The sequence below is a fragment of the Sitodiplosis mosellana genome, unplaced genomic scaffold (assembly GCF_009176505.1).
Source record: "Sitodiplosis mosellana isolate CC-2019 unplaced genomic scaffold, AAFC_SMos_1.0 Smas_scaffold_3, whole genome shotgun sequence".
Taxonomy (NCBI): domain Eukaryota; kingdom Metazoa; phylum Arthropoda; class Insecta; order Diptera; family Cecidomyiidae; genus Sitodiplosis; species Sitodiplosis mosellana.
Window position 1 is genome coordinate 5,053,648 of NW_022595246.1, and position 27,997 is coordinate 5,081,644.

At 37.8% G+C, this 27,997-nt stretch overlaps 1 protein-coding gene across 17 annotated transcripts; it reads right to left on the reverse strand.

The window, feature by feature from the left end:
• LOC129566112 (F-actin-monooxygenase Mical) lies at window positions 1–27,997 on the reverse strand. 17 transcript variants are annotated; one of them, XR_008687697.1, is made up of 19 exons: window positions 20,084–20,121; window positions 18,094–19,673; window positions 17,862–17,994; window positions 17,318–17,777; window positions 16,974–17,228; window positions 16,100–16,585; window positions 15,244–15,925; window positions 14,855–14,970; window positions 9,304–9,441; window positions 5,420–9,223; window positions 5,106–5,138; window positions 2,965–3,112; window positions 2,529–2,613; window positions 2,230–2,352; window positions 2,060–2,146; window positions 1,890–1,990; window positions 1,627–1,757; window positions 1,206–1,306; window positions 1–372 (listed from the first exon to the last, which is right to left on the reverse strand). XR_008687697.1 is itself a non-coding variant. In XM_055441702.1 (18 exons), the coding sequence occupies exons 1-18, from the start codon at window positions 20,104–20,106 to the stop codon at window positions 355–357; spliced, it is 8,403 nt and encodes a 2,800-aa protein (XP_055297677.1). In that variant the 5' UTR covers window positions 20,107–20,121; the 3' UTR covers window positions 1–354. The 17 variants fall into 17 exon arrangements, 13 of the variants coding, with proteins under 13 accessions (XP_055297677.1, XP_055297683.1, XP_055297679.1 ...); XR_008687699.1 differs by lacking the exon at window positions 16,974–17,228; XR_008687698.1 differs by lacking the exon at window positions 2,060–2,146.

A 27,997-nucleotide genomic window follows, 5' to 3' on the forward strand; every position in this document is an offset into this window, starting at 1 on the left:
TTTTGGTTTCACTAATAATATGGAATTTTATTTGTTCATTTTAAAAGGAAATGAAAATCTTGTTCAATTGGTTTGTCTGTCAAATTAAATGAATTACAATATGATTTCAATTATTTTTCTTTTTCAACAAAAAAAAACCGCAATAAATGAAATTGTGCGAGAGAATTCATGTGTTTTACATGACTATCGGCCCCGTTTAGAAGCTTAAAAACTAATTGATAATCTAAATTATGTTCTGTCATTTGGCTGCAAAAAAATTGTGTTAGTTTTAGACCTTGTATCCATGTTATTCAACTTGATGCCTCAGACATTCCGTACAAATGCTGAAAGAATCGATATCATATTTGGTTTCACTCAGTAATTCCGTCGCAACTGTAAATTGAACGAATCGTAAAAAAACGATTAAAATTTGACAATAAATGAATCCAGCCAACCAAACGAGATATATGGTCAGCTACGGCTGACGCTCGTTAGCCAGATAATTTGCGTGCGGTGAACGCATATAGAACGCTCCGCTGCCGCCGAGCAATCAATTGTACTTTGAAAGGTGGTATCCAAACGTTCAATCAATGAAAAAGAGACAAATCCATATATAACGTTTGGATACCACCTTCCAAAATACGATTGATCGCTCGGAATAATTCCGCATTATTTTTGCGGATTGTGTTCCAGAATACCGGCACAGACATTCCGTTTTTGTGACGTGCGATCAATCAAATTCATGATAGAATCCATAATTTTTCTGACTTTGTGACGTGGTATCCAAACGAATTCATGGATTCTATCATGAATTTGAATGGATTGCTCGTTACAAAAACGGAATGTCAGCGGAGCGTTCTATATGCGTTCACCGCACGCAAATTATCTGGATAACGAGCGTCAGCCGTAGCTGACCATCTATCGCGTTTGGTTGGCTGAATGAATCATAACTAAGTTTGTGCAATGGAAAGTGTTGTGTTTGCTACAGGAAAAATTCTACTGGGTTTCAATTTAGTGTGGATTATTCAAAATGATACAAAAGACACACTTAAACTACTTGCTATGGTTACTGCTACTTTTGCTGAGAATATTGCAATTCAACGAAAAAAAAATTTAAATCGAAAGTTGCAAAAAAATTAGTTTTTGATTGAATACAATTCAAATTAACAATATTCTTGCTGGAGTTAATTGGTTAGCAAATTAAAAAAATCAATAAATCAATATACCTATGTGAATTAGGCAATTCATTTAACATCCACACTACTTGTTCACCTCTGCTCCGTGTGCACAATTAACTCAAATCTAATAGGATCCAAATGCACCCTTTCTAATTTTAACAGTTTAATATTAACTCAACTTTCCAAGGTATAAAACAACCATCACTTTAATTTTTTGAGTGTATAAATACATGGTAAAATGGAATAAAATAAATAATAATGGCATAAAAGCAACAATTGAAATTAAAAAAAAAAACAGTTGATAAAAATGGGATAAAAATAAAAACGAAAAGATCTACAAAAAGGTAAAACGGTATTAAAAGTGTGCATAGTGTAGATAAAACATGCAGAAAACGGATAAAATGATCGGGATCAACCATTTGAATAGAAAGTCACGTGAACAGCATGCATACGAAATGGCCAGACTTACATCACTTTCAATGCTATTCATTCCGTGTTGAGAATCGTTGGCTCGGAGAGCTGCTCGTTTCGCAACAATGTCCAACATTTCGTTCAAAATTGCTCCCTCTGCCGCTACATCCGATGAACTCTTGTCCAGTCCTATGTTTTGTGGGGGGGAAAACGAATAATTATTAGTTTTTTTTTGGTTAGAAAATCATTTTCTCTTCACAATTGTCGTTCATATTGTTAAAAAGTCATTCAATTCTACACAAGGCACTTTTGTTCACTCACTTCCACATGACAGACGAACATTCAGTTGCTCCTTTAATTGAGCATGTCTATATTCCAATTGCAATTCCTTCTGACGAATACTCAATTCACCATCGCGTTTCCTGGAAACACAAAAAATATTCACCCACAATCAGTTACAAACTTATTTGCAAATCGTTTAGTTAACATACTTTAGGTGTGTTATTCTGCTATGAATTTCCATCAATTCCGAAAGTAATTTGTCATCCTTCATGCCAATCACCTCGTTTGAATCCACCCTGTTAATAAAACCAGTGCTGTTAGTACCCATTCGTGTTACCACACATAAATTATTCTAAATAACATAGAATAAAACACTTACACATCTGGCAGTTGTTCTTCGCCGCGCAATTCTTTCTCGATCATGACACCGCGCGCCTCCAAATCACGTAATTCCACTTCGATTTCCTCTTGCTCTCGTTGAATCTCCTGAGCAATTCGCAATCTGTTGAACAAGAGAATATTTGATGTTTTTTAGCTCATAAAGTCGGTTTTGAATTGAAATTTTCAAGTTTCAATTGATAAAAATATGAACATTTTTGAATTCAATTTGAAGTTTTCAACGAAAATTTCCGAAATTTTGCTTTGAATTTCCTTTTAAATTCTCAGTTTCAAACGTACCGCTTCAATTCCGCTTGCCGAGTGGCTTTGTAATGAGCACGTAGCTTCTTTTGCTCGCGATTCTCATTCGATAAGTAGCTTTCATCTGTTGGAACACACAGTCAAAAATGTTAGTCAATGTGAAATCCATCTCGTTCATATGTGTTAATTGATTTTTATATTTTAGAGTTAATCACCCAAAAGAAATTTATATACACTTTTGATTCAGAACGAAATAGTATCGAAGCGAAGTGGCCTCAGGGCAGCATGCACATGTATTTAATGCACACATCTTTTGATCGTGCAATACAAATGCCGAAATAAAGAAAATGATAAATGTTATTTATTTAATCAAAAATTAACCAAAATCGTTGTGGTTCAAACAAAAGGCTTTACAAGAAAAACTGAATTGAAAAAATTGAAATTAATTTTCAAAAAAAAAAACGTGAATACAAACCGTCCGAACGTTGATAATTAACCGGCAGTGGTGGAACGGGTGGTGGTGTCAGTTCATCACGGCCGCCATCTGTGTGATCAATCGGCTTATTTTTGGCAATTAAACAATTCTCCGATTTGCTCAATTCCGCTGACAATTCCATTTTCTCCTTTTGGTTTTTATTTGTTTGTTAAAATGTCGATAAATTAATTGGTTAATTTGATTGAAAACAAAACTTTTTTTTTTCTTTTGATTTGCTTTGTGATATTTACATGTAACAAAACAAGTGAAACACACATATTCACCTTGATTTTTAAAAAAAGCACACAAAACAGATATAAACTGTATATTCTCAAGCCAGGTAACAATTAACATGCAACAAATATTGTCTTAGCCTTAACATTATTTGTTTTTGGTTTTGTTTTTAAAGCAAAATAGTGTTGTAATTACAACCAATTGGTGCAAATAATTTGGATACACATTTTTTTCACATTTGGTTTGCTTTAACAGTGTGGAAACGAAAAAAAGTGTGTAGTGGTGTCAGTGCAAATCTAGAAGCTACAATCAAAACAATTCATATTACACAAAATTAGAATAAAAAACACATTTTATTGGGAAATACAATCGCATTTTGGAAATAGTTTTTACAACAAAGCATTGATAAAGAAATAGTTGTAGATTTGGTTTAGCTCGTTGTTCATCATTCGCCCGACGAGTTAATTTCATCCATATACCTCCATAATATTTAACAATATTTTACAACATATTTACAATTTAGGAAGTTTCTTTATCGCATTTATTCGCTATTTGATAGTGCACAACTGCAAGACATTCTTTATGTGACCAATTTTGACGAAATTCTTTAGAATTCTTTCTGTGACAGTAAAAACTATAAAACAAAACTTAAAAATTCCAAATCCCAAATAAAAATTCTGAATGAGTTTTTTTTATGCTAAAAGCCTGATTTACAGTTCGCCATTCGAAAAAAAATTGCATTGATTTTAAGGTACATAACCCGGCCATGCGAAAAATATATTTGGTATTCTTCAAAAAAAATTGTGAGAAATACCGAATATTTTTTTTCGCATGGCCGGGTTAGGTACCCAAAAATCAATGCAAATTTTGTTTTTTCATGGCGAACTGTAAATGAGGCTTAACATGGCAATCTGTTGATTCACACGAATTGGCAAAATTCTTTTGAATCAACCCAAAAAATTGGAAATTCTTTTGAACAAATTAATGAAGTCAATTGCAAAACGAGTCCGAACTTATATCATATGAGCTATCTAAATAGTAAAAATGAATAAATCAATGTTAATTTATATTCTTGCTGGTAATAAATGGCAGCTTGTGAAATTGAAACGTTGCTCAAAATAGTTTTATGTTCATTCCATACAAAATGTTATTCATTCTAAATATAGTGTGGGCTCTGGAGCACTTGTTGTGCTGCATAACATTGCACGTTGAGTGTGTTTTATGCTTGACGGCGCGGAATTTAGCCTATATAATGGGAATGCGATTGCACATAAAGTGGCCATTTATATCAGAATGCAATGCATAAAGAAGATATTAAATATCAGTTGCCAATTATCTCTATCATCACATCCGTCAGTAACGAAGCATCGTTTTTTTTCCACACCTAAGATTGCAACTTTGTTTAAAACAATAAAAAAAATTCACTAAAGAATGTCTTACGTATAAGTGGAAGCAATGCTCACTCAATTTTCTGCATACGAAAATTGAATGAGAAGGCCGTTTCGTTTACAAATATTTTTGCTAAAAGCATTTGTGTTTACAACAAACAAATTCGATTTTTCTTTTATTCAAATTGACAAAGTGCGTGTAGATTGGATAAAATGTGCTTTGAATTGACGAATCCAATTAGTGAAACATTGAATCAATTTAAATTTAGAAGCAAAATGAACACACACATGAAAAAATGCGTAACATTTCTTTGAAAGGAATTTGTAATCGGATATACAACACAATTAGAAGCGGGAAAGAAAAATAAGAAGAAGAAAAAAAACAAAACAGTATTGACGACAGAAAGAAAAAAAAGATGGAAAATTCCGAGATACATTAAATGATGAAAAAAACAGAAGGGAAAAAGCATAGCGATATAGATAACTGATATACGGCCATATAATCAAAGATTATCTTACACCAAAACCCAAATTCCTGAATTCAAAGCATGACTGTGAAAAAGATGGAATATTGTCAAAGTTTGAAATTAGAATTAGACAAACATTGTTCAAAGAAGAATAAATAAAATTGAAAATAAAGAAAAGAAAAGAAAATATTCACAACAAGAACAACAACCGAAAAAAAAGAAGGAAAACAAATTGTAAGCATAATTCTCAGAAATTCCGAAAAGAAAAACTTTTGTTTTATGCCTAAATAAATAACAAGATAGAGAGAGAGCATAATTCAAGTATATATACGACAAACTCTACGAAGTATTGGAGGGTAAATGTACCTTGGATTTCGATTTCGGCGAGATACGCAAGCGTCCGAACATTCCTTCGGATTTTTCTTTTGGCGGTGACGATGGTGTATCTTTGTCGCGTTTTTTATGGAAGAAATCGGATACCGCTTGAATGATACTCTTACGGCGCTCGGGATCCTTTTGACGGCGTTTCGGCGATGCTTTTTGTTCTTCGCCCAAATTTGGATTCGATGTGAATTCGGTCTTCTTACGGTGACTACTTATACTGATCGGATTGCATTCGGTTAGAGAGCTATTTGCCGAAATATCGTTGACACTCTTTGATGTGGTCATTTTCTTTTCGCGTACTTTCATATCGTCGGATTTGTTGGGCGTTGCCACATTGTACGTGGAACATGGAACGGCCGATGCTGTAGTCATGTTGTTCTCTAAATTGTATCGTTTGCGAAGCAATGCAATCTTTTCTTCGGGACTGAGGCCCAAGTCTTGATTGGATTTCAAGCGAGCACGAAGACGAGCCTCTTGACGCAGTTTTTCCGTTGTTTGTGCCAGTTCTTCGTCAAGTGTTCGATGTCGTGGAATTACTGGTGTGCTGAACACATTGTCAACGAATTGATACGGATAGTCGTTTTTGTGCGACAAACTTGATGCACCCGAATCACGTGTCGAATGAACGCAAAACGATTGTGTTTTGCTCAATTTTGGCGTTTCAAATACAGGGAACTCTTCGACATTTGCACTGCGTGGTCGTTGACCGGATTTTCGAGCACTTTGATTCAGCTGATTTACAATTGACAATTCTTTTGTTGGCGACAATGACAATGCCTTCGATTGATTCGGCAAACAATGTCGACGTTCCGGTTCGGCCACCTGATACGACGAATATTTCGGACTCATGCTTGTGGTTGATTGTGAATGAGTCAACGGCGGTGTTGCCACCGGCGGTAAAATCGATGTATTCGGACTGATGCTCAGTGCACTGCTTCGATTGCGACTGCGAGTTAAACGTTTCTCAGCGTTTGACAATTTTTTACTCTGCAATTTATCCATCACCAGATCGTGGATCAAATCCTTTTGTTTTATTCGTTCTTTGGAAATTTCTTCCAATTTTTCCACCACATTTGTCGGTGTCTCATTCGATTGACCCACATAAATACTTAACGACTTACTATTATTATCTATCACAGAACTCGGGGATGGTTGGTGTTGATGCTGTTGCTGTTGCTGCTGCTGCTGCTGCTGCTGTTGATGATGATGCGGCGACGGCTGATTTTGGTGACCGGATAACGAATCATTGATGCTCTCATTTTTCGAATGTTTACGCTTTGTCTTGCGTATATCGATCGAATCGCGTGCATTGCTGATCTGAGTGATTTTCATTTGCAATTGGCGAACGTACTCCTCGTACGTGATGTCATCGGAATTTTTGCGCTCATTTTGCTGCGGATTCTGATGTTTGGACGATTCAATTGTGCTGGAAGATTTTTTATGCGGCGATGCATTGCTTAAATTCGAATTAGACGATTCATCGAATCGTGGAGCGGATTCCATTGGACTGGTAACTACGGTGAGTGCATCACTTTCTTCGGTCGTCGTATTACCACCTTGTGATGCAATCATAACAAGACTATCATCTTCCACTTCATGACTATCACCATGCAATTTCGGTAAAATTGCTGCCGGACTTTCGTTCATCGGAGTTTTTAAATCGTTTTCATTGGACAGTAATAGCGCACCCTGTTCGATAAAATAATTGTCATGCAACTCATTTGATCGATTTATGCTATTACTTCGGCCCAATTCGATGCGTGTCGGTTTAGTTTGCACATTTTTATTGTAGTTGTAATAATTGGCCGGACTCTCTGGTTGGGTGTTCACAAATTGCACGTAGCCGCGATTATTTAACATTGCTTTATTTGTTGCTGCATACGTTTCCATGTAGCTTTCTTCCGAGCCCGTGTCCATGAATTCCATATCGTCAAAGTCCAAATTTGTTGCGATTGGTGCTTGACCGATTTGCTTTTCTTTCGACGAATCTTTCTTCTTGGCCTTTTTATTACGCTTGATTGTGCCCTTGTTTGAATTCTGTACAAATTCCATATCGACAAAATTCTCTGACACCGCATCGTCGGCTGTCCAATCGCTGAGCTCAGTTTCGGTTAGCACTTGGCCAGTCATCTCTGTTTCCGAATCGGAATGATTCGATTTATCCAACAGATTGCCTGGATTCGAAGCGGTTGGTGTTTTATCATAGTCAGGTGACTCGGGTGTTACAGCCGAATTCGCCGTTGGAATATTTAATTGAGTTGGTTTGGGCGGCTTTTCACTTTCATCCGGCAAAATCAATGGAATATTCTTGAGAGTGTCGATTTTATTCTCATTCCTTGTGTCGAATCGGAAAATTGGACGTTTGTAAATCGGTTCGTATTTGTAAGTTCTTGGTTCGACTTTTGTTTCTATTCTCGGCTCGGCTTTCGATTCAATTTTTGGCTCTGATTTCACTGGCTCTACTTTGGATTCTGGTTTCATATCGACAACATTTTCGGCGGCCTGAACATGAATAACGGTTTTAATTGTGGCAGTCGGTGTCGTTGGTACTGATCCTCCTGTGGTGATGGTCGCAGTGAAACTCTCCGGCATTTTCATGAGTTTCAAATCTTCCGGATCGCCAATGTACTTGCCATCGATCAGCATCAAGCTATCCATTTGCATCAAGTCATCGGCTTTGTTCGCACTTGATTCGCTGGGTGTTACCTGAGTGTCTGGGCTCGTGGAATCGAGTATAAAATGCGGAATTTCCGCTGGACTACTTGTGCTCGATGAAAACGTGTCCGAATCGGGTCGCTTTTGATTGGCCGATTGTGCCCAAGCGATGCACGGCATATTGAGCATTGGCTCAACAGTTTCGATTTCTTGTGTTTTCTTTGACGCAACTGTAATGCCAGTTTTTGGCTTTTCTGCCGATAATGAACTCGAGAAATAATTGCTATCGCCCTCTTTACGACTATCATAAACCGGCTTGTAATCGCTGATCTCTTTTTCCGTCGCATTGTCACGGCCACTGCTTATTATTTCACTGTGCTTAAATTTTTCAGAATATTCGAATGAATTTCGTTTATTGTCACTTTTGCTATTTTCAACGCTGCCGCCATTGTTCACTTTTTTCGCATTCACTTCCGTGTTTTCAATCACTTTCGTAGTTGCATCACGGATTTTATTCTCCGCCAAAATGATTGGTGGTTTTTCTTCATTTTCACTGGCAACTTTAGCCGGTTTCGCTAGCTCGTGGAAGGATTCCGTTTTATTGATTTCATTGCGTGTGCTCACAATTTGATCGTAAACATTTTCCTTTTCTTCGTTGTGTTTGATAATAATGCTTTGAGGTTTATTTGGAATCACTGTTGGTTCAACGATATTCTCCGCATTGATTTGATTTTTATTTGACACTTTTGTGGCAGCACTTTTATCTGGCACGGCTGGATTCAATAGTTTTTGGCAATCGGTGATGGTCGAACGGAAATTTTTGAATTTCGAATCCAACATTGACATTGAATCCGATTTCATAATACCACTGGCACCGGTGTCACCCAACAAATATCGTTTCTTCAATTCCAGACTCTTTTTCGATGCAATTCCCTCCGTGCTTGCCGTTTGCTTCAGCAAATAGTCGCCAACTCGAGGATTTTGCAATGGTTCACGATTCGGTATCACAGTTGGATCGACACGCACCAGTGGCTCAAATTCCAAATGCACATTGTGCTTGGGCTTCTGAACACTTCGGGCATTTCGAACAGCCGCTCGATGTACGCTGTTGTCAATGACACCTTGTTTTACCTGAAAAAGATGGCAAAGTGGTTTTAGAAGTGAATTTTTGGAGTGGAAAATTGGTCAAATAAATGCTCTAGAATCATTACCTGAATTCGATTGATTGCTTTCTTATTGTCTTCGGAATATTGCGGCGTGACTGGATCACGTTCGAATTCGGAATCGGTTGAAATTTCGGTGGCTGAATTCAATTCCACGGCTGACGATGAGTCGGAATCACTTTGCACCTAGAATGTTTGAAAAAACTCATTAGATCCATTGAAATTTACCGTTATCGGGCACTCATGCAGGTAACAAAAAATAAAAACATTAACGAAAATGTTACAAAGGAAAAAGGCAACATTATTAATAGAATTGCCATCAAAATTAATCATTATTTAAATCTAAATTATACGCTCCAAATTTAAAACTCCAAAAAAAAACAATTGGATTAAATCAAACACGACTGTTCCTGTTGCTGCAGAAGAGGCATCATTAGATTTGTTTTTAATAAGCTGTTTTATAATGCTGTAGTGCCTGCGTTTAGCCTGCGTTTTTTTTTTCAAACAACCATCGATAGATTAAATATTATTATTAAACGGTTACGGAGTTATAATGCTTCGGAACAAAATGACAAGGCAAAACAAATAATTCGTGGTTTTTGTATTACCTGTCGAAATACCTAATGACGATTGATTTTTTTTTTCGAACGGTGGATTGTGCTTGTGCCAAGTGTAAATATTTTGTGAAAATTGAGGAAGAAAGAAGATTTATCTAAAATAGTGTGTGTACTCATTCAAAAAAAAAAACTAAACTCTCCTGTGTGTAGTTACGTGGGTCTACATTTTATTCAACTTTTCAGAACTGTTTCTCTACAGAGGACTAAACAGACAGACAGTAAAATAACAAATATCATTCGAACTGCTTAACTAACTAGAGAACGCTAACTGTGATTTCAGGCTGACAAGTGACATGATTGGCTTGAAATATGTGTGGAACCAGTAAATATGGGGGTATAATAACGCAAAAAAATGCCATTTAGTCTACTCTCTCAGTTAACATTAATTGTCATCATATTATTGAACATCTAAAAATATTAGGTTTTTTTTTGTTACTCATTTTCCTATCGAAAGCGACTAGAATTGCAATTTGTGCCTGTTCTTCATTGTGTTTATTTGTTTGTCAAGTCTTTACGATATTATGCAACTATCTTTGTTGCTTGACGTGGGATTTCTGAACATATCCAAAACACTGCGGCCACCGCTTGACGAAGGTGCTGTTGAACGTGGGTTGTACGATAAGTGCGAATTGGCGGCTGTCGTCGAACTTGGCAACGGTCGGCTAATTGAATGCGAATACGGTTGATGGTATTCGTAATGAGTTGAGCTTGGATAGTCGTAATGGCTTGAGCTAGCCAACGGGCTAATTGAACGATCGCGATAACCGGGTCGGAATCGTGTCTCTTTTTCTCTCATTCGTCGAATGTACGGATTGGTTTCTAATTTCTCATTCATAAACTCTTGCTTTTTGTTATGCAAGTTTTTGCTGCGCGCAAGTAGCATGTCCGTTACATTTTTCTTGCGATCTAAACTTGATACCTTGCCTGGTGATGGTCTTTCTTCGGAACGTCGACTAATAACATTATCATAATCACGGTATTCACGATCCACATCGCAAGATGTATCAAACGATCGAGAGAGATTTCTATTCAATTTGGCACGTTGATTTGTCGACGGTACATTATCATAATCAGACCATCGATGCTCGGATTTATCTTGTTCAAACTTTCGGTCATCATGCGAACGAAACTGTACCTCTTTGAATTTTTCATCATCAATTTTATTGTGTTTGGCCGAACTTTCAACCCGTTCTTTTGATGCAGGCAGTTTATTGACTTCAGCCGTCTCATTTTCGGTTGCTATTTTGTGCGTATCTAAAAGCCGTGCAATATGACTGAGTTCAGGTATTTCGTTCTTATCTGATTCGCTTACTAATTTATGCAAATTGTTTGTGAGTATTTTGTGCTCATCGTTCTTTGAAAATGAATCTTTTCGTACGGAAATCGGTGATGGTTCTTGTTTACGCATGCTTATTTGCTGTTCATCGTCCGATTTAGATGATTTTCGACGGCGAGCCGGCTTAACAGGTGGCTCAACTTGAACTTTATTCGAATCAAGAGCGCGATCTTTGTTTTGTTTGAAATGAATGTGATTTTCATTGTGCTCTTTTCGATGCTCAGAACGCTCCGGTTTTATTGGTTTGTCCGTATTATCAAGGAATGACTTTCTTGCGTCATTCACACGAGGCTTAGACGGTTTATCAATGTGTTGATGTGGCATATCAAGAGGTTTCTGAACCGATTTAGTGTCTGGCAGTGGCTTTTTGATCATGAACGACATCAAATCTTTCTTGTCAATCTCCGGTATTTTCATCACCGGCTCTTGGTGTTTTTTAACAGGTTGAACCTCAATCATTTCTTTGATCGAAGCAATTCGAATTGGTGCCGGTTCTCTTTCTCTTGATGAAGTTCGTTGAATTTTACGAACTGCCGCTGGGCTTTGATTTGGAGCGGCCGTTGGATTCTTCCGAATTTCAACCTCTTCTTTTTTAGGCAATTGAACTTTGGAGACTTCATTCAATGAAGTTTCTCGTACTTTCACCAATTCATTTTCTTTCGAAGGAGCCGCGTCAATTTTACGTGGTTCAGGCTTTTGCTTTGTAATTGGTTTTTGATTCACATCACTGATTGAAGGCTTTCGAATTGTGAATGAAACCAAATCTTTTTGATCGATTTCAGCCTCCTGTTTCTCAACGGCTTGTGTAACTTTAGCGTCTTTATTCAATGACTTATCTCGCGACAAGCTTGAATCTCTTTCCTTCGACTTGGAACGAGCTCGGTACGAATAATTTACAGTGATCGGTTCAGCCTCTTGTTTATCAACCGATTCCACTGATTTAATTTCACGGACCGGACTTGGAGATCTTCTGAGCGTAAATGAAACCACGTCTTTTTCAACGGTCGGAGTGCTTGGAATAATTTCAAATTTAGGCACTGCACGCTTGGGAACAGGCGGTTGAATTTCACTAACTGAAGGTTTTCGCATGGTAAATGTGACTGGTTCATTATCGATTAATGGAACTCTTTGCAAAATTGGTTTGATTTCAAGAGATGGTTTTGGCCGTGGCTCCATTGTTTTTGGTTTTGCCAAAGGCTGAACGGGCTTTGGTTTTGCCACAGGTTCCGCGGTCTTTGGTTTGACAGCAAAGTCAACGGTATCTTGCGATTCTTCATTCGCACGTAAAGTGACATTCTTCTTTGGTGCCGGTTTGAATTCATTGTGCGATGGTTTAACCTCTGTGGGCTTTGTTTCTATCGGTTCAACCTCTTTCGGTTTTACTTCTTTTGGTTTCACTGCTGGCAGTTCAACCTTTTTAGCCGTTTTCATCTCAACATTTGCAAATGGATTGACCATTGATTTTGCGCCTTTCGAAGCCTTTGGTAAGCTGACATGTGTAACCTTTTTCGGTTTACTGAGCGGTACATCTTCTTTGTATGACACTGAATTGAGAATATCATCAATGGCATTGTTCAATTCCTCTTCAGTGCCCGCAAATTCAGACTCAGGTTCAGTTACCTTCTTGTCTTTCTTGACTTTCTTAACTTTCTTCTCTTCTGGTTCTTTCTTTTCTTGTTCTTTTTGTTCTTCGTTCAATTGAAGATGCTGTTCGAGTAACTTGATTTCATTCAATAAATTACTCGACAGTTTGCTCAAAATGTCAGCCTCACGCTTATTCGATTCATGAAACGATTCTTTTCGACACCATTTTGAAGCGGGTGCAAAATTGGATTTAATTTCAACCTTTTTAATTTCGATTGGTTTCTTTTCGGCAAATTTGCGAATAATTTTTGGTGGTTGATTTTTCAACGGCACCTTTTCGATAACTTTGCGCTTGGGTAGTTCGGGTATAACATCAGCAGCGACTTTATCAAACAATTCATCGATATCATCAATGGGCGATTTCATGCAATCGAATAATTTCTCACATTCATTCGTTTCCTTACCGAGCGGTATGCTTTCATAGCCCGAATAAGGAGCTTCAGACTTGTTTGTCTGTTCAAAATTCAATTTATTGACTCTTGGCACTCTTTTCAAACTAACCTCACCGTCAAGTTGCTGATCGTGCAATGTAAAATCTTCTTTCTTCGGTTCGATCTTTTGCAAATTATCGCGAGCTGTGCGAAGTACTAAAGATTCATCACCATGATCGTCTGACTTGGATTTGGTTACTTGTTGTAAACTGTCGCGAACTGCTTGAAATGCCGACGATGGTTCATCGCAGTGTTCCTCGGATTCGGACTTTTTAAACTTTTGCAAATTATCAATTGCTGTGCGCAGCAATGTCGTTGTATTATTCTCTTCTTTCGGCTTTAAATTTAACGGTTTTCGCGGTAATTTCGGCGATTGACCGGGTGATGGCAAACTTTTCAAACCCTGAACTGGGCTTGGCAGAAAATACTTTGACAAATCCACATCTTTCAATTCTTTTTGACCTTTATTAACGTTCATCGGTTTTGCCTTCACTTCTCGTTTCGGAAAGTATTTGCTTAGATCGCGTTGCGACGAATTTACCGAACTACCGAGTGACTCGGACTGTGCTCTTAATCGACCCTTCAGTGCATCAACCTTAGAAAGGCCGTCATTGTCGTCTTTATCTTGAAATTCACGCTCTTGCGACAATCGTGACACATCTTCGTCGCTCAGTTTTAATTTGTCTATAAAATTGAGCTCATCAAATGACGAACCAGTTGAACGTTTGCCAAGCCTACGTCTAACGGGCCTGTCATTTTCTACATTTACATTTTGTACCGACTGCGATTTGAAATTCGCAAAATTCTTGCGTTTCTTTGCTAAATCATTCGTCTTCTTTGCATCGCCTTTGTTCAGCGATTGCGTCGAACCGTGGCTTGAGCAATTTGGTTTTAAATTCGTAGGCGGTAAACTATTTAAACTGGCTGTACTTCCGTGGTTTGAATTCAACCATTGCGATTTCAATGACAATTTACGTTGTATATCATTCTTGACTAAACTCTCTTTTTTCAAGTCTTCGATGTCTTTTGACAATTTTAAGAAATTATTTATCTTATACAAACTTTCATTCAATTTATCAAATTCACTTGAAAATCCCTTCTCAACGGTATTTTCAATGCGCTTGATTTCATTTCGATTGACATAATCGCTTTCTACACTATTACTCTTAGCTCTACTGAATTCTGACATTTTCTTTAATTGTGACACAGCCTACATTTTTCATTCGGATCAATTTTTTCGGTTTTGTTGGTTTTGTTTTATTTTATTTTTTCGGTGAATGTGAACAAAAGTGTGTAAAATAGAGAAGAAAGAAAATATGAAAGAAAAAGAAGAGAAATCATCAATTAACCCACCACCTCGTGAAAAAATAAAAGAAGATTAATTCATGTTAATTAATTTGAATATAAATTGCATAGTTTTCTTCGGGATGTGAACAAAAAGAATTTTGTTGAAATTGTAATTTATATTCAAATTAACGAACCGAATTATTGAAATAAATTGCGTATCTCGCTTCAAACTTTTGAAACGACAAAGAAAGAGAGGTTTGCTTCTTTTTTTCTTCAATACGCACCTCGGTTTCAGTGTCCGTTGGCAAATATTGCACTGGTTTCACTTTAGCTTCTTGCATTCGAATCGCTCGTGCCTTTTCCAACTCTTCACCTTCCGTTTGACTATCGGCTTCATCATCTGGAATGGAGCGTATCAAATGAATTTCAAAGCATTTCTATGTTTCCATCATCAATCAAAGAATAAATTTGAATCATCAACGTTTTTTTCCGTATTTACTTTCGAATTTGACTCATTTCAATTACTTTGTTTATAAATGATTAATTTGTTTTGTTTTCAAACTGACATTGTTTGCGTTATCACACCTTAATACACAAAGAGTCAGAGTGAATCAGAACAGATAGCATTATCTTATAGTAAAAATTGTGTGTGTATATATAATTTGAGTCATACCTTCACTGGAAGCGTAAAATTCGTCATCCTCACTGTACTGATTTGAAGTGTATCGTTGCTTTCCGATCCATTCATTGGCCAATTGCAGGGTTTGTGCTTCTAACGGCGATCCATTCACATCTTCGTAAATATCCGAATCACTATCGTTCGAATCGTCACTGGACGAAATGTCCGACTCAGACTCTTCGCTGGCAGTGCCAAAATTGCGATCCGTCCATTCATTTTCATCAATAATATTATTGAATGATGGTTCACCATCAGACATTGCATCAATATTCTCAAATTCAATCCGTTCTGGCGTTTGACCACGATCGAGTAAGTCGATTTGCTTCAAACTTTCCGCTCGACTCGTTGACTTTTCGGGCGTTTTATATGGGCTGTTATTCTTCGATGCAGCCGATTCATTGACTTCGGCTCGTGGATATTTACGAACAGTCGTACGGATTTGCTTTGCTGGCAGTCGATAATGTTGTGTACAATAGAATTTCCCCTCGGGATCATCACGATCGAAGGCATAGCCGCCAACTCTTAAGCTCGTGTGACAATGGTGGCACTTCAAACAGTTTCGATGCAAAACCAAGCTTTCAGCCGACAATTTTTCCATTACGTACACCTTTTGCTTGCAGAAATGGCAAATGTCGGTCGTTTTTTGCGAATTGAAGACCAAACCAGTTTTCGAACTCTGAAATGGGATTGAGAAAAAATAAACATATTTATTATCTGTTGTTTTTAATAACAAAACATGATTTAAAAACCATTCGGTGTTCGAAAAAAGACTTTAATTGGATCTCAGAAATGCTGTCGACCGACAAAAAATTGAAATTGAAAAGAAAATAACGACCAAATGAACACTTACCGATTTCTGCAATTTGTCTTCACTTTTATCGTTTGCTTCGTCCTTCTTAATGAAATTGCCAGCGATTGAAGCGACTTTATTGCGACCTCGTTCGCCAAGCTCCCGCAGAGCTCCATCTTTCAGTTGTTTTTCAGCGTTCTTAATCGTTTGATCGATGTCCTTGAACCGTTCATCGGCTTCTTGATCATCTGGGCGAGTGATCTTGTTCTGTCGCTGTAAGAACTGTTCCTTGCTCCACTTCGGAACCTTTTCCCGGCTTTTGCCCACTTCGGTTTTCTTCGAATCTTCAATTTTCTTTTCGATTTGGCGCAAATTCCAATCATTTGACTCGATTTTACCAATGGCTCGGAGCAAATCTTTCGGTTTTCTATCATTGGTGACTTGGTTTCGGCCTGCGATGCGTTGTTCCATTGACTTGATGCGATCATTGAATTGTTCGTCGGGTGTGCCCTTTGGCAAAGCCGAATAAATGCCTTTCTCGCGATCCTAGACATTGAAAGTAAATTCAATCTTATTAGTCAAAGAAAAATAACGGCCTTGCATTATAACAACATCATGCGATAAGTATGCTAACGAGAGATGAGCTATTCAATTATTTCAGTTGTTCATTTGTTGTGTATTAGTTGATGGTTCTGTTAGAAAATTTGAAATTCATTTCATTCATTGAAATAAAAGAAAAACGAAAACAAAAACCAAAACAAAATCTTCAAAACGAAAAAAGTAATAATTCAGTGTTTAATCCACGACGGATGGGTGTATTTTTAGCATGAGTTTGATTCAGCATTATTATTCAAGGTTAAATTAAGCATTTTGGCGAGAGTGGAGCACAACAACTGCATAACACATCACACACATATGATAGAGATCGTCTTACGGGGTGTAACAACTTTTGTTCGAGTTCCTTGACGCGATCTTTGAATTCGGGTGCATTTTGTCGATACATATAAATGGAATAGTCTTCGAATGGGCTATTCTCGTCAATATTTTCATCGCGTAACAATTGGCCCGCTTGCAACATATGCAAACTTTTGTAAAAGTTTTGTGTTTGTTGCGCCCGTTGCAGGCGTCGTTTACTTTGACGTTCATTTCGATTGGCTTCAATCTCTTCAATACGTTTGGCACGCTCTTCCTATTCGTACGCCATTGTTTTTTTTGTTTGTTTCAAAAGAATGTTCAATAAAATGGATCAAGATAAATAAATTTTTTTGGGTAACTTACAATGTTTCCAAATTTATCGTAGCTTCGCCGTTTACGTGATCGTCGACTTGGTGCATCTGGCGTGGCTCTGGGTGTGCTGACAGCAGAAGTATCAAATCGACGAGATCGTCGGGGTCGTTCACGATCTGGTTCATCTGCTTGACGTTGAACATCTTTCGATTGCGATTTCAACTTCAGAAGATTCGAAAAATCTGGTGCTTCACGCTTTGTTTCACGCAGTTTTTCAAGATCCAGCTTTGGATGCTTGACATGCGGAATTTCCCCGCGAAACACTTCACACACTTGCTCCAGGTAGGTGAGCCACACTTTTGGATCGACTCCTACCAGTGTCACTGACTCGGCGGCCGTTACTGCTTTCGGTATACCCATCTCACGTTCAATCACCGAAAATGCTATCTCATTACACTGTTCAACATTCAGGCCTTTTAACTTTGTGAGGTCTATCAAATCTGGACGATATCTATTTGGAGAAAAAGAAAGAAAACATTGAAAAAATACACGAATTCGAAAGAGTTTTCTTTCGCCAGGGAAAATTGAAAATTACCGGTTTATCAAACAGCAAAAGACCTGGCCATTTGTAAAACATTCAGCTGCATTTTCCAAATTCGTAAGAAATTCATACGAACTGAGCTGTGATTTGATCCATCGCAAGAGAACAGCCGAAAGTGGTGCCACATCTGTGGAAAGAAGAGAGAAAATTCGAGATTGAAATGTTATAAAATCTGATATCAAATACCAAAATCGCAATATTTTCCAAATTTTCAACCATAACTCACCTCCTGTGCGTCGTTTTCGTCGTACCAAAGTCTCCGGCACAACGTTGAGTACATTCGAATCGAGAAATGTTTGTTCGAATAACGTTGGATCATCCGACTCGAGTAAATGTTTTACTTGATGTGGTGCGACCGCTATTCGGTTAAGATTTGGATATCGTGTGGCTGGATCACAAGTGTACGATCCAATATCACGGTGTAAATTTTCGGGTGTCGTTTGGGCTAGTAGCCGATAAATGCTCTCGCGTTGTGCGAGCACAGCCAAAATACTATTGCGTTGATTGGTCCACAGTTTCATTGCATATGCAGCATCCATGCTGGACAAAAAACCACGAGCACAACCGGAACCCGTTGGCCAGAACGGTTCCAACAAGCTATCACCAACTAAACACTGTAGCAAGCGATAATTTTTCTTGACCACAGCAAAACATGATGTTTCAGCGGCAAACATCGATGTAAAATCAAACATAGCCACATCCGGCTTTCCATAATGATTTACAGCAAATTCCATTTGTGGCATTTGATGTTTAGTGGAAAAATCGGCAGCTTCTCTAGCATAGGCGAGCAATGCTTCTGTATTAACATTGGCCGGTGCCAGTAATTCGGCCGGATCGGAAAAATCGGAAATAATCACTCCCTTATCAATTAAACTGTGCTTTTTCGCTGTCATGACAAAATAATGCGTCTCATCCTTATAGTAGACGATATTTTCTAAATCAATTCCCGTGGTTTCGTACAGTTCTTTAAAAAATGCCTGATTGAAAATGAATGCAACGCCGCTAATTTCCTCGACCTTGGCTTCAGCCCATGTTTTCTTATTGATAAAATTGGCTGTGATAGCGATAGCCAAGCGGCCACGAAATTCCTTGCGTCTGAAGCCTTCGAGTGTGTTTCGTTTTCCATCGGCACCGACTAACACATTGAATTCATAGTGTGAAACAGCATGATCGGCCGGACTGATGTCAGCTCGCCATCCGCATCCATCCTTTGGTTCGAGTATTTTATTAAATGAAATGCCATCGTGCACTTCGACACCGAGCAACAGTGCCACTTTCAACAGAATGCATTGCAACTGTCTGATTGAAATGTGATCAATTGAACCGGCACAAAATTTGCCATAGAACTTTTTTGCTCCCAAATTTCGTAGATCGGTGATCAAAAAAGGCCATAAATGTAAGACATTATTTCGTGAGAATCGATCACGTTTTTCAATCAACACCACTTTGGCGCCCAACAATTGTGCTTCTATTGCTGTTCGTAAGCCACACGGTCCAGCTCCAATCACCAGTACTCGGGTACCACTGCAAGCCAATCCTTTATTGTATACCTTATGCGATAGACGTGCATCGAATTTTTTCCACAACGCTTGTGCTTTCCAACTGCGAATTTTTGACTTCAACTTGGGATAGAATTCGTTGATCGGTGCCGACCGTAGTGATATTGTGTCACACATACTATGGTACAGACCGAGTATTTGTCGCATCGTTGTTGCCGAACTGAAATGGTCAAACAGTTCGGCTGCCAGTGCAGACGCATCGTGCTCCATCTTGGATGGCGGTATCTGTGCTTGGTTGCGGCTCATACTGAAAGTGGACAAAATTAGTCAATTATACGATTAACATTTGAATTAGAAAATGCAACAAGTTTTTCAAATTCCATTTTATGCGAACGCTAACGAAAACACCATGAGTCCACTTGAATTAGATAGGGAAAAACTGTATATGCTTTAAAAAAATAATAAACGAAGCGATTAAAATTCGCATACGCACACTTTCTATTGAAGACTGGTGCGTGCGTTGGTAAATGTGAACAGTAAACGGTTTCTATTCATCTATTTTTGACGAAAGTCTTGGTGATATAGAAAAAAGAAACGAAACAGAACGAAGCGTCAAGTGTAGTAGCGTCATCATACATCTTTTGCGATAAAACATAATGTAGACGTCGCAGATTCTTCGCCGCATTACATGGAATCTATAAATAATTTATTACACACATTTCCTTTTGAAATTGCACCATTTTTCAGTGTTTTTTTCCTCACTGAATCACTCGGTTTGTTTATTATTGTTGTTAGTAGTTTTGTTTCCAATTCGTCGGCAGGTTTTTCCAATGTGAATATATCGTTTATATGTTTAACTGTTTCTATTGTAGTTTTGGATTTCTATTCGTGCCCTTTCTAAAAACACATTTGCCTTGGAATTTGGGCAAAAAAACATTACAGAGGAAAAAAAAACGTTTCTGCATTGAAATTGATTCGAAATGATCCTATGGTAATTGTGCGAATGGCATTAACGATGGTGTTAATGTGCGTCGGTTATTACACTTGATTGTGTTGTCTCTCACTCTTTCTTTCGCTCTCGAACTGGATGTTGAGATTCATTCAAAATACGCATCCAAAGCAGTGCGCATGAAGTGATAGAATGTATGCGCGAACGTTGCTTTTAAATGAGTGACCCGAATTTTAATTATAAAACGTGTGAAAAGTTCAGATGATGAGCGAGAGAGAGAGAAAGAGAATGTAAGAAGAGAAAAAAACTAGAAATAAAAATAGCTTTTGAAACTGAAATCGGGGAATAAACACCGTGTGCCGTGATTCAGTGGAATTTAAACTGAACGATGTCGGTGGCGGCGGCGGTGGTGTTGGTGTGTTTGAGAGCATGTACAGAAAGCAAGACGGTATGGTTAAGAGACGTCAAAGAAGCTGGCGACAGTAAATGCGGCGATCAGCCTCAGAGAGTGTCGAAGATGTACAAATTGGATTTATCATTGAATAAATGCGGTTGTTTTGCTGCGACGTGAATTCACATCAATCTGACTAAAATCACACTTATTTTGAAAGAAAGACGGCAAATCTATTTTGCGAGTCTCAAATTTCACCGTTGGCACATTATCCGAATGCTCTACAGACACGATACAAGACACATTGAACGCATTTTCATTGAAAGTGCATCTCGTCTGCAAATGACGAATTTGTTTTTCATTCGGTTTTTTGTTTCTTCTCAGTCTTGATGTTTCGATTGCAATCGCCAACGATGCCGACGACGACGACAACGGCAACGGCTACAACGTGTGCTGTTTAACTGCGTTAAATTTGGATTTACATCGAAATGAAGCGTGATGAATAAGTTGTGGCCATAAAAGGAGACACTACCTTGCCTTGCTCTTTGTCTTTATTACTACATGATCCATAATGAATGTTGTGAGCGCTCGTGCAACACAGCTCATGCTTTATGCCGAATGGAAAACAATAAAGCAAATTGACGGTGCAAAACGTCATCGGAATCAATCACATTGTCCGATTTGCTTTTGTTTTAAATTCATCTCGAAATTGTTCGGAACAAAAATGCAAACTCATTAATTTTATTTTCTGTTCATAAAAAAGGCTTGACATTTGCTGTTAATTTTTTTTGTTCTGTGGTTTTTGATATTTCTTTGTCTGTTTGTTGAGTTGCCAGTCTCTCTCTCTCTCTCTCTCTCTCTCCCCCTCTCTCTGCGATCATCATGTTAGCTCATTTTGTGCGTAAAGAAAAACGACACAATTTCTCTTCATCACTCCACGTAAAAATAGTTTCGATATCTTTGTTCAAAGCTCATTCGCTCATTTGTTCGTCGTTCGTTCGTTCATTCGCTTGACGTGGTTTATTTTCTGTTTTGCTTGAATTCTTTTATTGATTGCGATTCAGTTTACTTGATACACTTTGATAAAAATAGACGAACTGAAGGTGAAAGAGAAAGAGAATCAAATACCCACAGAGACGAGAGAAGACGAGCAACCACAAAAACAGCCATACACACAAAATCAAACAGAAAGAAAAAAAAATTGAAAGAAAGAAGAAAAAAAACCTGAGCGGAAAGCGCATTTTGAGCTGAACAGTCTTTTTTTCTGTGCGTTTAATCGCAGTTCAATTTACAATAACAAAGGAAATGGTATATTTTTCAGGAACAAAATCAACCCACTGAATCATGATGGCAAATTATAGGAATTGAAACCAAAACCGAATAGAAAAACGTTACTTCACATACACTACTTGAAACAACTTGGTTATAGAAAGTCTATCGCAAAAAAAGTGATACGAGTTCTTAATTTGATTTCGATATGTTTTCATTAACAACATTAGAAATGCACGGTATTCGATTTACTTTCAAATCGAAATGAACAAAAGCAGCATTGCGTTACAAGGAACCGTTCTTTTTTTTGTGCTCTGCCCGTTTTGTTTTTCACATCTCAGAGACACACACAAAGAATTGTGAAAATCACTTCTCGTTCTTTCGCTCCGTTTTCGAAATGACTAATTTCCTTTGTTACGAGTAATAAAGTCGGTGCTTTGTGTTTTTGCGTGGTTCAATGTCATTGCATCTGAATCGATATTTGCGTGGAATTCGTTTGTGTTAGTGTGTGTGTATTCGTATCTAAATAATCCCTCCAATTGCCAAACAGCATTTTTTTGTATGTTTCGTTAGCGAAATTGGTTTTTGTTTGCCGTTAGATCTAATCTCGTCAGATACATAACCGACTTTGGGCTGTCAATTAAAATTAACACATTGGTCCATTACCAAAATTAATGACTGTATCCACTTAAGGCTTCACTTTCGTCAATAAATCAATAGATGTATAATATTTGGTTTCAACACTCGTTCGACGTTATACCGAATAACAATAACAATAATAACAGTAACAATAATAGACAACACACATTCTAATACATTTTACGCTTTGGTCACATTTAATTTAACTTATTCAGTCTTCACATGTACGAAACTAATCGAGTCTAAAGTAACATTTCTCTCCTACGCTCCGCGTGCGCAACGAAATATTTGAACGAAATGAAGAAAAAAAACACCGTATACTCGAATTCGTTATGAATTTAAGACTGTCGACCAACATTCGAATCACGATCGAAATATGTGCGAACCTCACTCGTTCGCTCACACATACGCACACCGAACAAGAAACTCGTTACTCTTCGCGCCGGCTCAAAAATTGAATCGGCTCCGAATGAAAACAAATCGAAATCAAAAATAAATTCCACCGTTTCAACACCTTTCGAATGAAATAATAAAAAAACAAAGAACAGTCACCTAATTAAAAAAATAAATGAATGTGACTGATCGACGAAGCGCACACACCGCACAAGCGAAAAAAACCTACTCGGTTTGCTAAAAAAAGCGCCATTCGTCACACTCTCACAACGCCAAAACGACTTCGATAAGAAAGGGACGGAAGTTGTATAAATGCAAAAGCAGCATTGACGAATTTCAGCGGTCAAGCGGATAGAACACGGTGTTTGGAACGGAAAAAACAGAATCACCAACGACATATCAAAAATTGTAAATAGACATCGATAATAATTTTAATCCGTTCAAAAAAATTGTTTATGATGAATGCGTAATTTTATTTTTTTTTGTGAGTTTGGCCTTTGGAAGCGACAGGCGAAATGTGTTGGTCTATTTGATATTGAGCGAATGATTCGCACATTTGGAATCATTCGGGTCTAAATGAATGCCACAACCAAATGGAATCCGTGTTTAAATAGCGTTGATCGTGTGTTTGTGCGCGAACGAGTGAGCGAAAATTCTCTACTGAGAATGGCACCATTACGCGAACGGGTGTTGCTGTTGATTGAGCCATGAAATTGCACACATGAAATTCGAACACAAAAAAATATTAAACGAAATCAGAAAAAAACACACAATTGAAAGAACCTGCAAAGTTTTTGGCTTGTGCTTGAAAAAAAATGTGTTTACACGTTTTGGATTTTGGCATTCACGAAATGAAGAGAGCGGGAAAAAAACAACGAAACAATTTAATATACAAAATATATGGTCATCGAGCGGGTGTAGTTACATACGTACATGCAAACGTACACTTACGTCAATCGAACCCAACAAAGCACAAACACAGCAGAAAATAATGATAATCGCAATATGCTTCTAATCCTCCATTTTAACATGGAAATTGGGATCGACAAATAAAATTCAAATGACATTAAGCAACAACTGAACTGACACAAAATACAGATCAAGTACAACAAATAACAAACAAATTATCTGGTGTGTGGCGAGAGAAGCGGGGAAAAATCCATCATAATAATAATTGTTTCATGTACACGTCGAGAGAGCGAGACGAAGTAAAAAAAAGAGAAGTTGAACGAAGGCAAAAAGAATGGCATACAACAAAACAATTGAGAAATACAAATGAACTCTGACGAAGATAATGAACTGTCACTGACCAAAGGCAATTATTGTAATAATCGACTGCAAACGTCGTTTCGCTCTCAATTTTAATACGACGGGGTGATTATATTCCCCAAAGCATTACAACTCGAACAACAAGAGCACTACTCTACTTGAGCGCTACTCGAGTCGACTCGACTCGACTGGAAACATGAGTAATGCCAGCAAACAAACAGGAGTGAAGAATATATGTGAAAGAAGCGAGTGGCGCATGAAAATAAAAATGATAATTCCTTCGAAACAATAACAAACGCGCATAACACGCTCGATTCGATCGACACGGCCAATGAATGTACACAAGCACACGTTTATGACATGTCTTTCAAAGACTCAATGTGATAACTCCGTTTAGATTGTTGCTGTGTCTTTTTTTTCACATATTCTCTTTGCTTCATCATCATCTGTGTGCCTTTCATTTGTTAACATTCAAACGATGTGAGAGATTGAGTGATACGCTTTTACGAGAGTAAGTGAATGCGATCGCTTGCTCGCGCGCGCTGAGGAATCTATTCGCCGTTGGCAAGTACGATGTCAAAAGTCCAAGTAGCAGTTTAAAGAAGTGAAAAAAAATTGCAACATCCATTTGAAATGCTGTAATTGATTTGGAAGTTGTCTCTGTCTCTCTTTTTCTCTGCCTCTGGCATTGGTTTCATTTTTCCTTTCGATTCTCGCGCCGGAGAAAACTTAAATATAATGAAGTGCACTTTCAGAAGCAGAAGCAGCATGCAGCATGCAGCATACAGCAAAGAGAAAAAAAACACACTCTACACAACATAATAATTTTGAATGGAATGCGCGATTGGACCGCGGAGTGTGTGAGTGAATGTACTAAATTGCATCGATTGTGTGTGCTTTGAAATGCACATTGAGCTCTCACTCAGGTAATATTATGGTTAGGCAAACAGTGATTCTATTGACTGTTAAAAACGTTGTTCCCATATGAAGGTAGGTTGGTAGATGAGCTGGGTCGGTGTTTGTCGGTCGGTCGGTGTTTCGCGCGCGCACTCACGTCTTTGTCGAGACTGAATATATGTTAGAGCACATAGACTATTTACCGTATGCATTCGGTAGAGAGAAGCTCTTTCTCTCTCTCTCTCTCTCTCTCTCTCTAGTGTTATTTGTTCCACACTGCCGTTTGAACAATATGTTGTAACATTGTACGGTGTGTGTCGCATATCGTCTGCCTCTTGTGTTCAATGTACACGCTGCTGCTGCTTCTCTTTATGTACATACGCATACACGAACTATACCTCTGGATTTGGGTATCATCCTATATATACATACATTTTAATAGTTGGACTACATGCACATAAACACGAATATGAAAATGAAAAACGGCACTTTTATTACTTGATTATTATTATTGTTTCGTTCGACTGGTAGAATGATTCATGGATGGTAAATGCGCTAGTCTTGTTTGTGTCTGTGTCAATGTTTTGCTGCTGTTGTAGTGGTGAGGTGTATGTACGTAGTACGAAATGCGAGAGTAGAGAGTTAAAGAGCGAGAGAAGAACAGCAGCAGACAGAAGAATGAACGATGAGACGCGCGTTTGAAACATTTGATATGATGTATTTGGTTGCTAACTTGTTTGTTCAATTCATAGACACATAAAAATACAACATCAATAAAAGAAGAAGAAAAAAAAAGAATAAATTGCTGCATGCATATTTACGTGTTTCCGAGCTCTTGTTTCGTTACACATTATATTCGTCGATTTAGCTGCCATTCTCATTCCGATTCCCGTGCAACTACTACTCGAAAATGAGTGATCATCAAAGAAGGTCTGTGTGTCTATCTCCTCTAACGATGACTGCTGCTGTACACGAGCTCTCGCAGTCAGTTAATTCGTTTGAAGAAACTGAACCGAACTAAAGAAAGAGTAAATAGTCGTAGAAATAACATAGCAAACACCACTGTTTGCATTCAAAGCGCGGCTCTTTTCCTTAATGAAGTTTAACTAAAACCGCGCATTTGCTCATCAAATTTTTATCTGATTCATAATTAAAAGCAACGCAAACGCGCGTACACGTTCATCGCGTACTTTGTAGTTTTTTTTCTACTTCTTTTCTTTATCGCTATGGTCAGGCAAACATCGCTTGATTCGCGTAACAAACGCAAACATTCTTTTCAATTTTTCATGGCGTAAATGTGTCAATAACATCACATTCAACGCATTTACACAGCACAAGCACAGCACACCCGATGATTCAAGTGAAACTTTTTTGAATATTATTCGATTTTCATGGTTCTTGCGATAGACTTATCGTCCGTTTCAATGGAAAATCCAAGGCGTGAAGTGGACGAGACAGAAAACGAAGAAAGGGACATAAAAGCACACAAGAAAAATACAAATGAGTAGCAAATTTTCCATAAATAGCTTACATGATGTCCTTCTCATTGCATGCCTCTTTGATGTGATGAGAAAATATTTTGGTGAAAAACCACGATGAGTTTTCCGCGTGTTGCTAACAACACCAATACACTTGCTGTCGCAGTATACACGCACGTACACAAACACTGTGTGTTGTTGTTGTTTCACCGACACACACACACAGAGAGAAAAAAAACAGATGCGACACTGAGAGAAAAACTAATGTCGATGTCGTTGATGAGGAAGAATGATAGAGAGAGACGGGTTGAACTGTGTGTATGTGTGTTATATCCACAGAGTGAGAGCGCGACGGTCGACCGATGTATATGCTGATTATTTATACTTTCCTATTTCTGCATTATTGGATAGCGTATATGGAAAATATGAAAATCGGCCATAAATGGGCAACTATACTTTTTGGTTGAATCAACTTCCGTAGCCGCCGCAGATGGTTTTCCTTCTTTTTTCTCTGCTGGTGCCGTCAGAATGCCGTGAAAAATTATACTCGTTGAATTTTTTTCCTTCTTTTTTTTGTAATTCTCTCTTCACTTCTTTTTATGTATATACGTAGTATGGTGCCCTTCAATTTGATTACTTGACGATGTCAATCGCAATGGAGCCACTACGAAATTGATTTTAATCACTCGACAAATTAAATTGGATTTTTATCTCGCTCTCACTGTGTGTGTGTATGTGCCATTTCACTTTTTGATTAAATTTTGTTTTGTTTTGTTAATTTCTTGTTGTTGCTGCTGCTGCTACTGCTGTTATTGTGGTCGTTTGCTGATTCGCTGGTTATTACAAATAAAATATTTTGTAGAAAATGGCACTGATGGATTTTTAAAGCACTATTCCATTGGAAAAAACAACAAATGATTCAGATTTTTTTCCCGCACGACTTGATATCGCCAATTTTATGACCGATTATGTTGGTATTTTGGTTTCAAATCGATTCTGATTCCCACACACATACACACCATTCACGGCAAATCGCATTGGAAAAAAAACAACATACAAATTACACCCAATCACACATCGCTCTCTTCTCGACAATAACTTTTATTTTCTGTTCACTTCAATTCGACTTTTTATACACTTGAGACTTTATTACAATTCGATTTTTTTTTGTTCTGTGCTATTTTGGATTTCGTTTCGATTGTCCCCGAATGTGTTCACACTATATATACAATTGAAAATGTTTTTTTGTTTGTTTGGAAAAATAAAGATTGATTTGTCTATGTTACAACACTTCTATACGCGGACACATTCGTCGACGATCTAAAAAAGAAGACGAATCGCTTGCG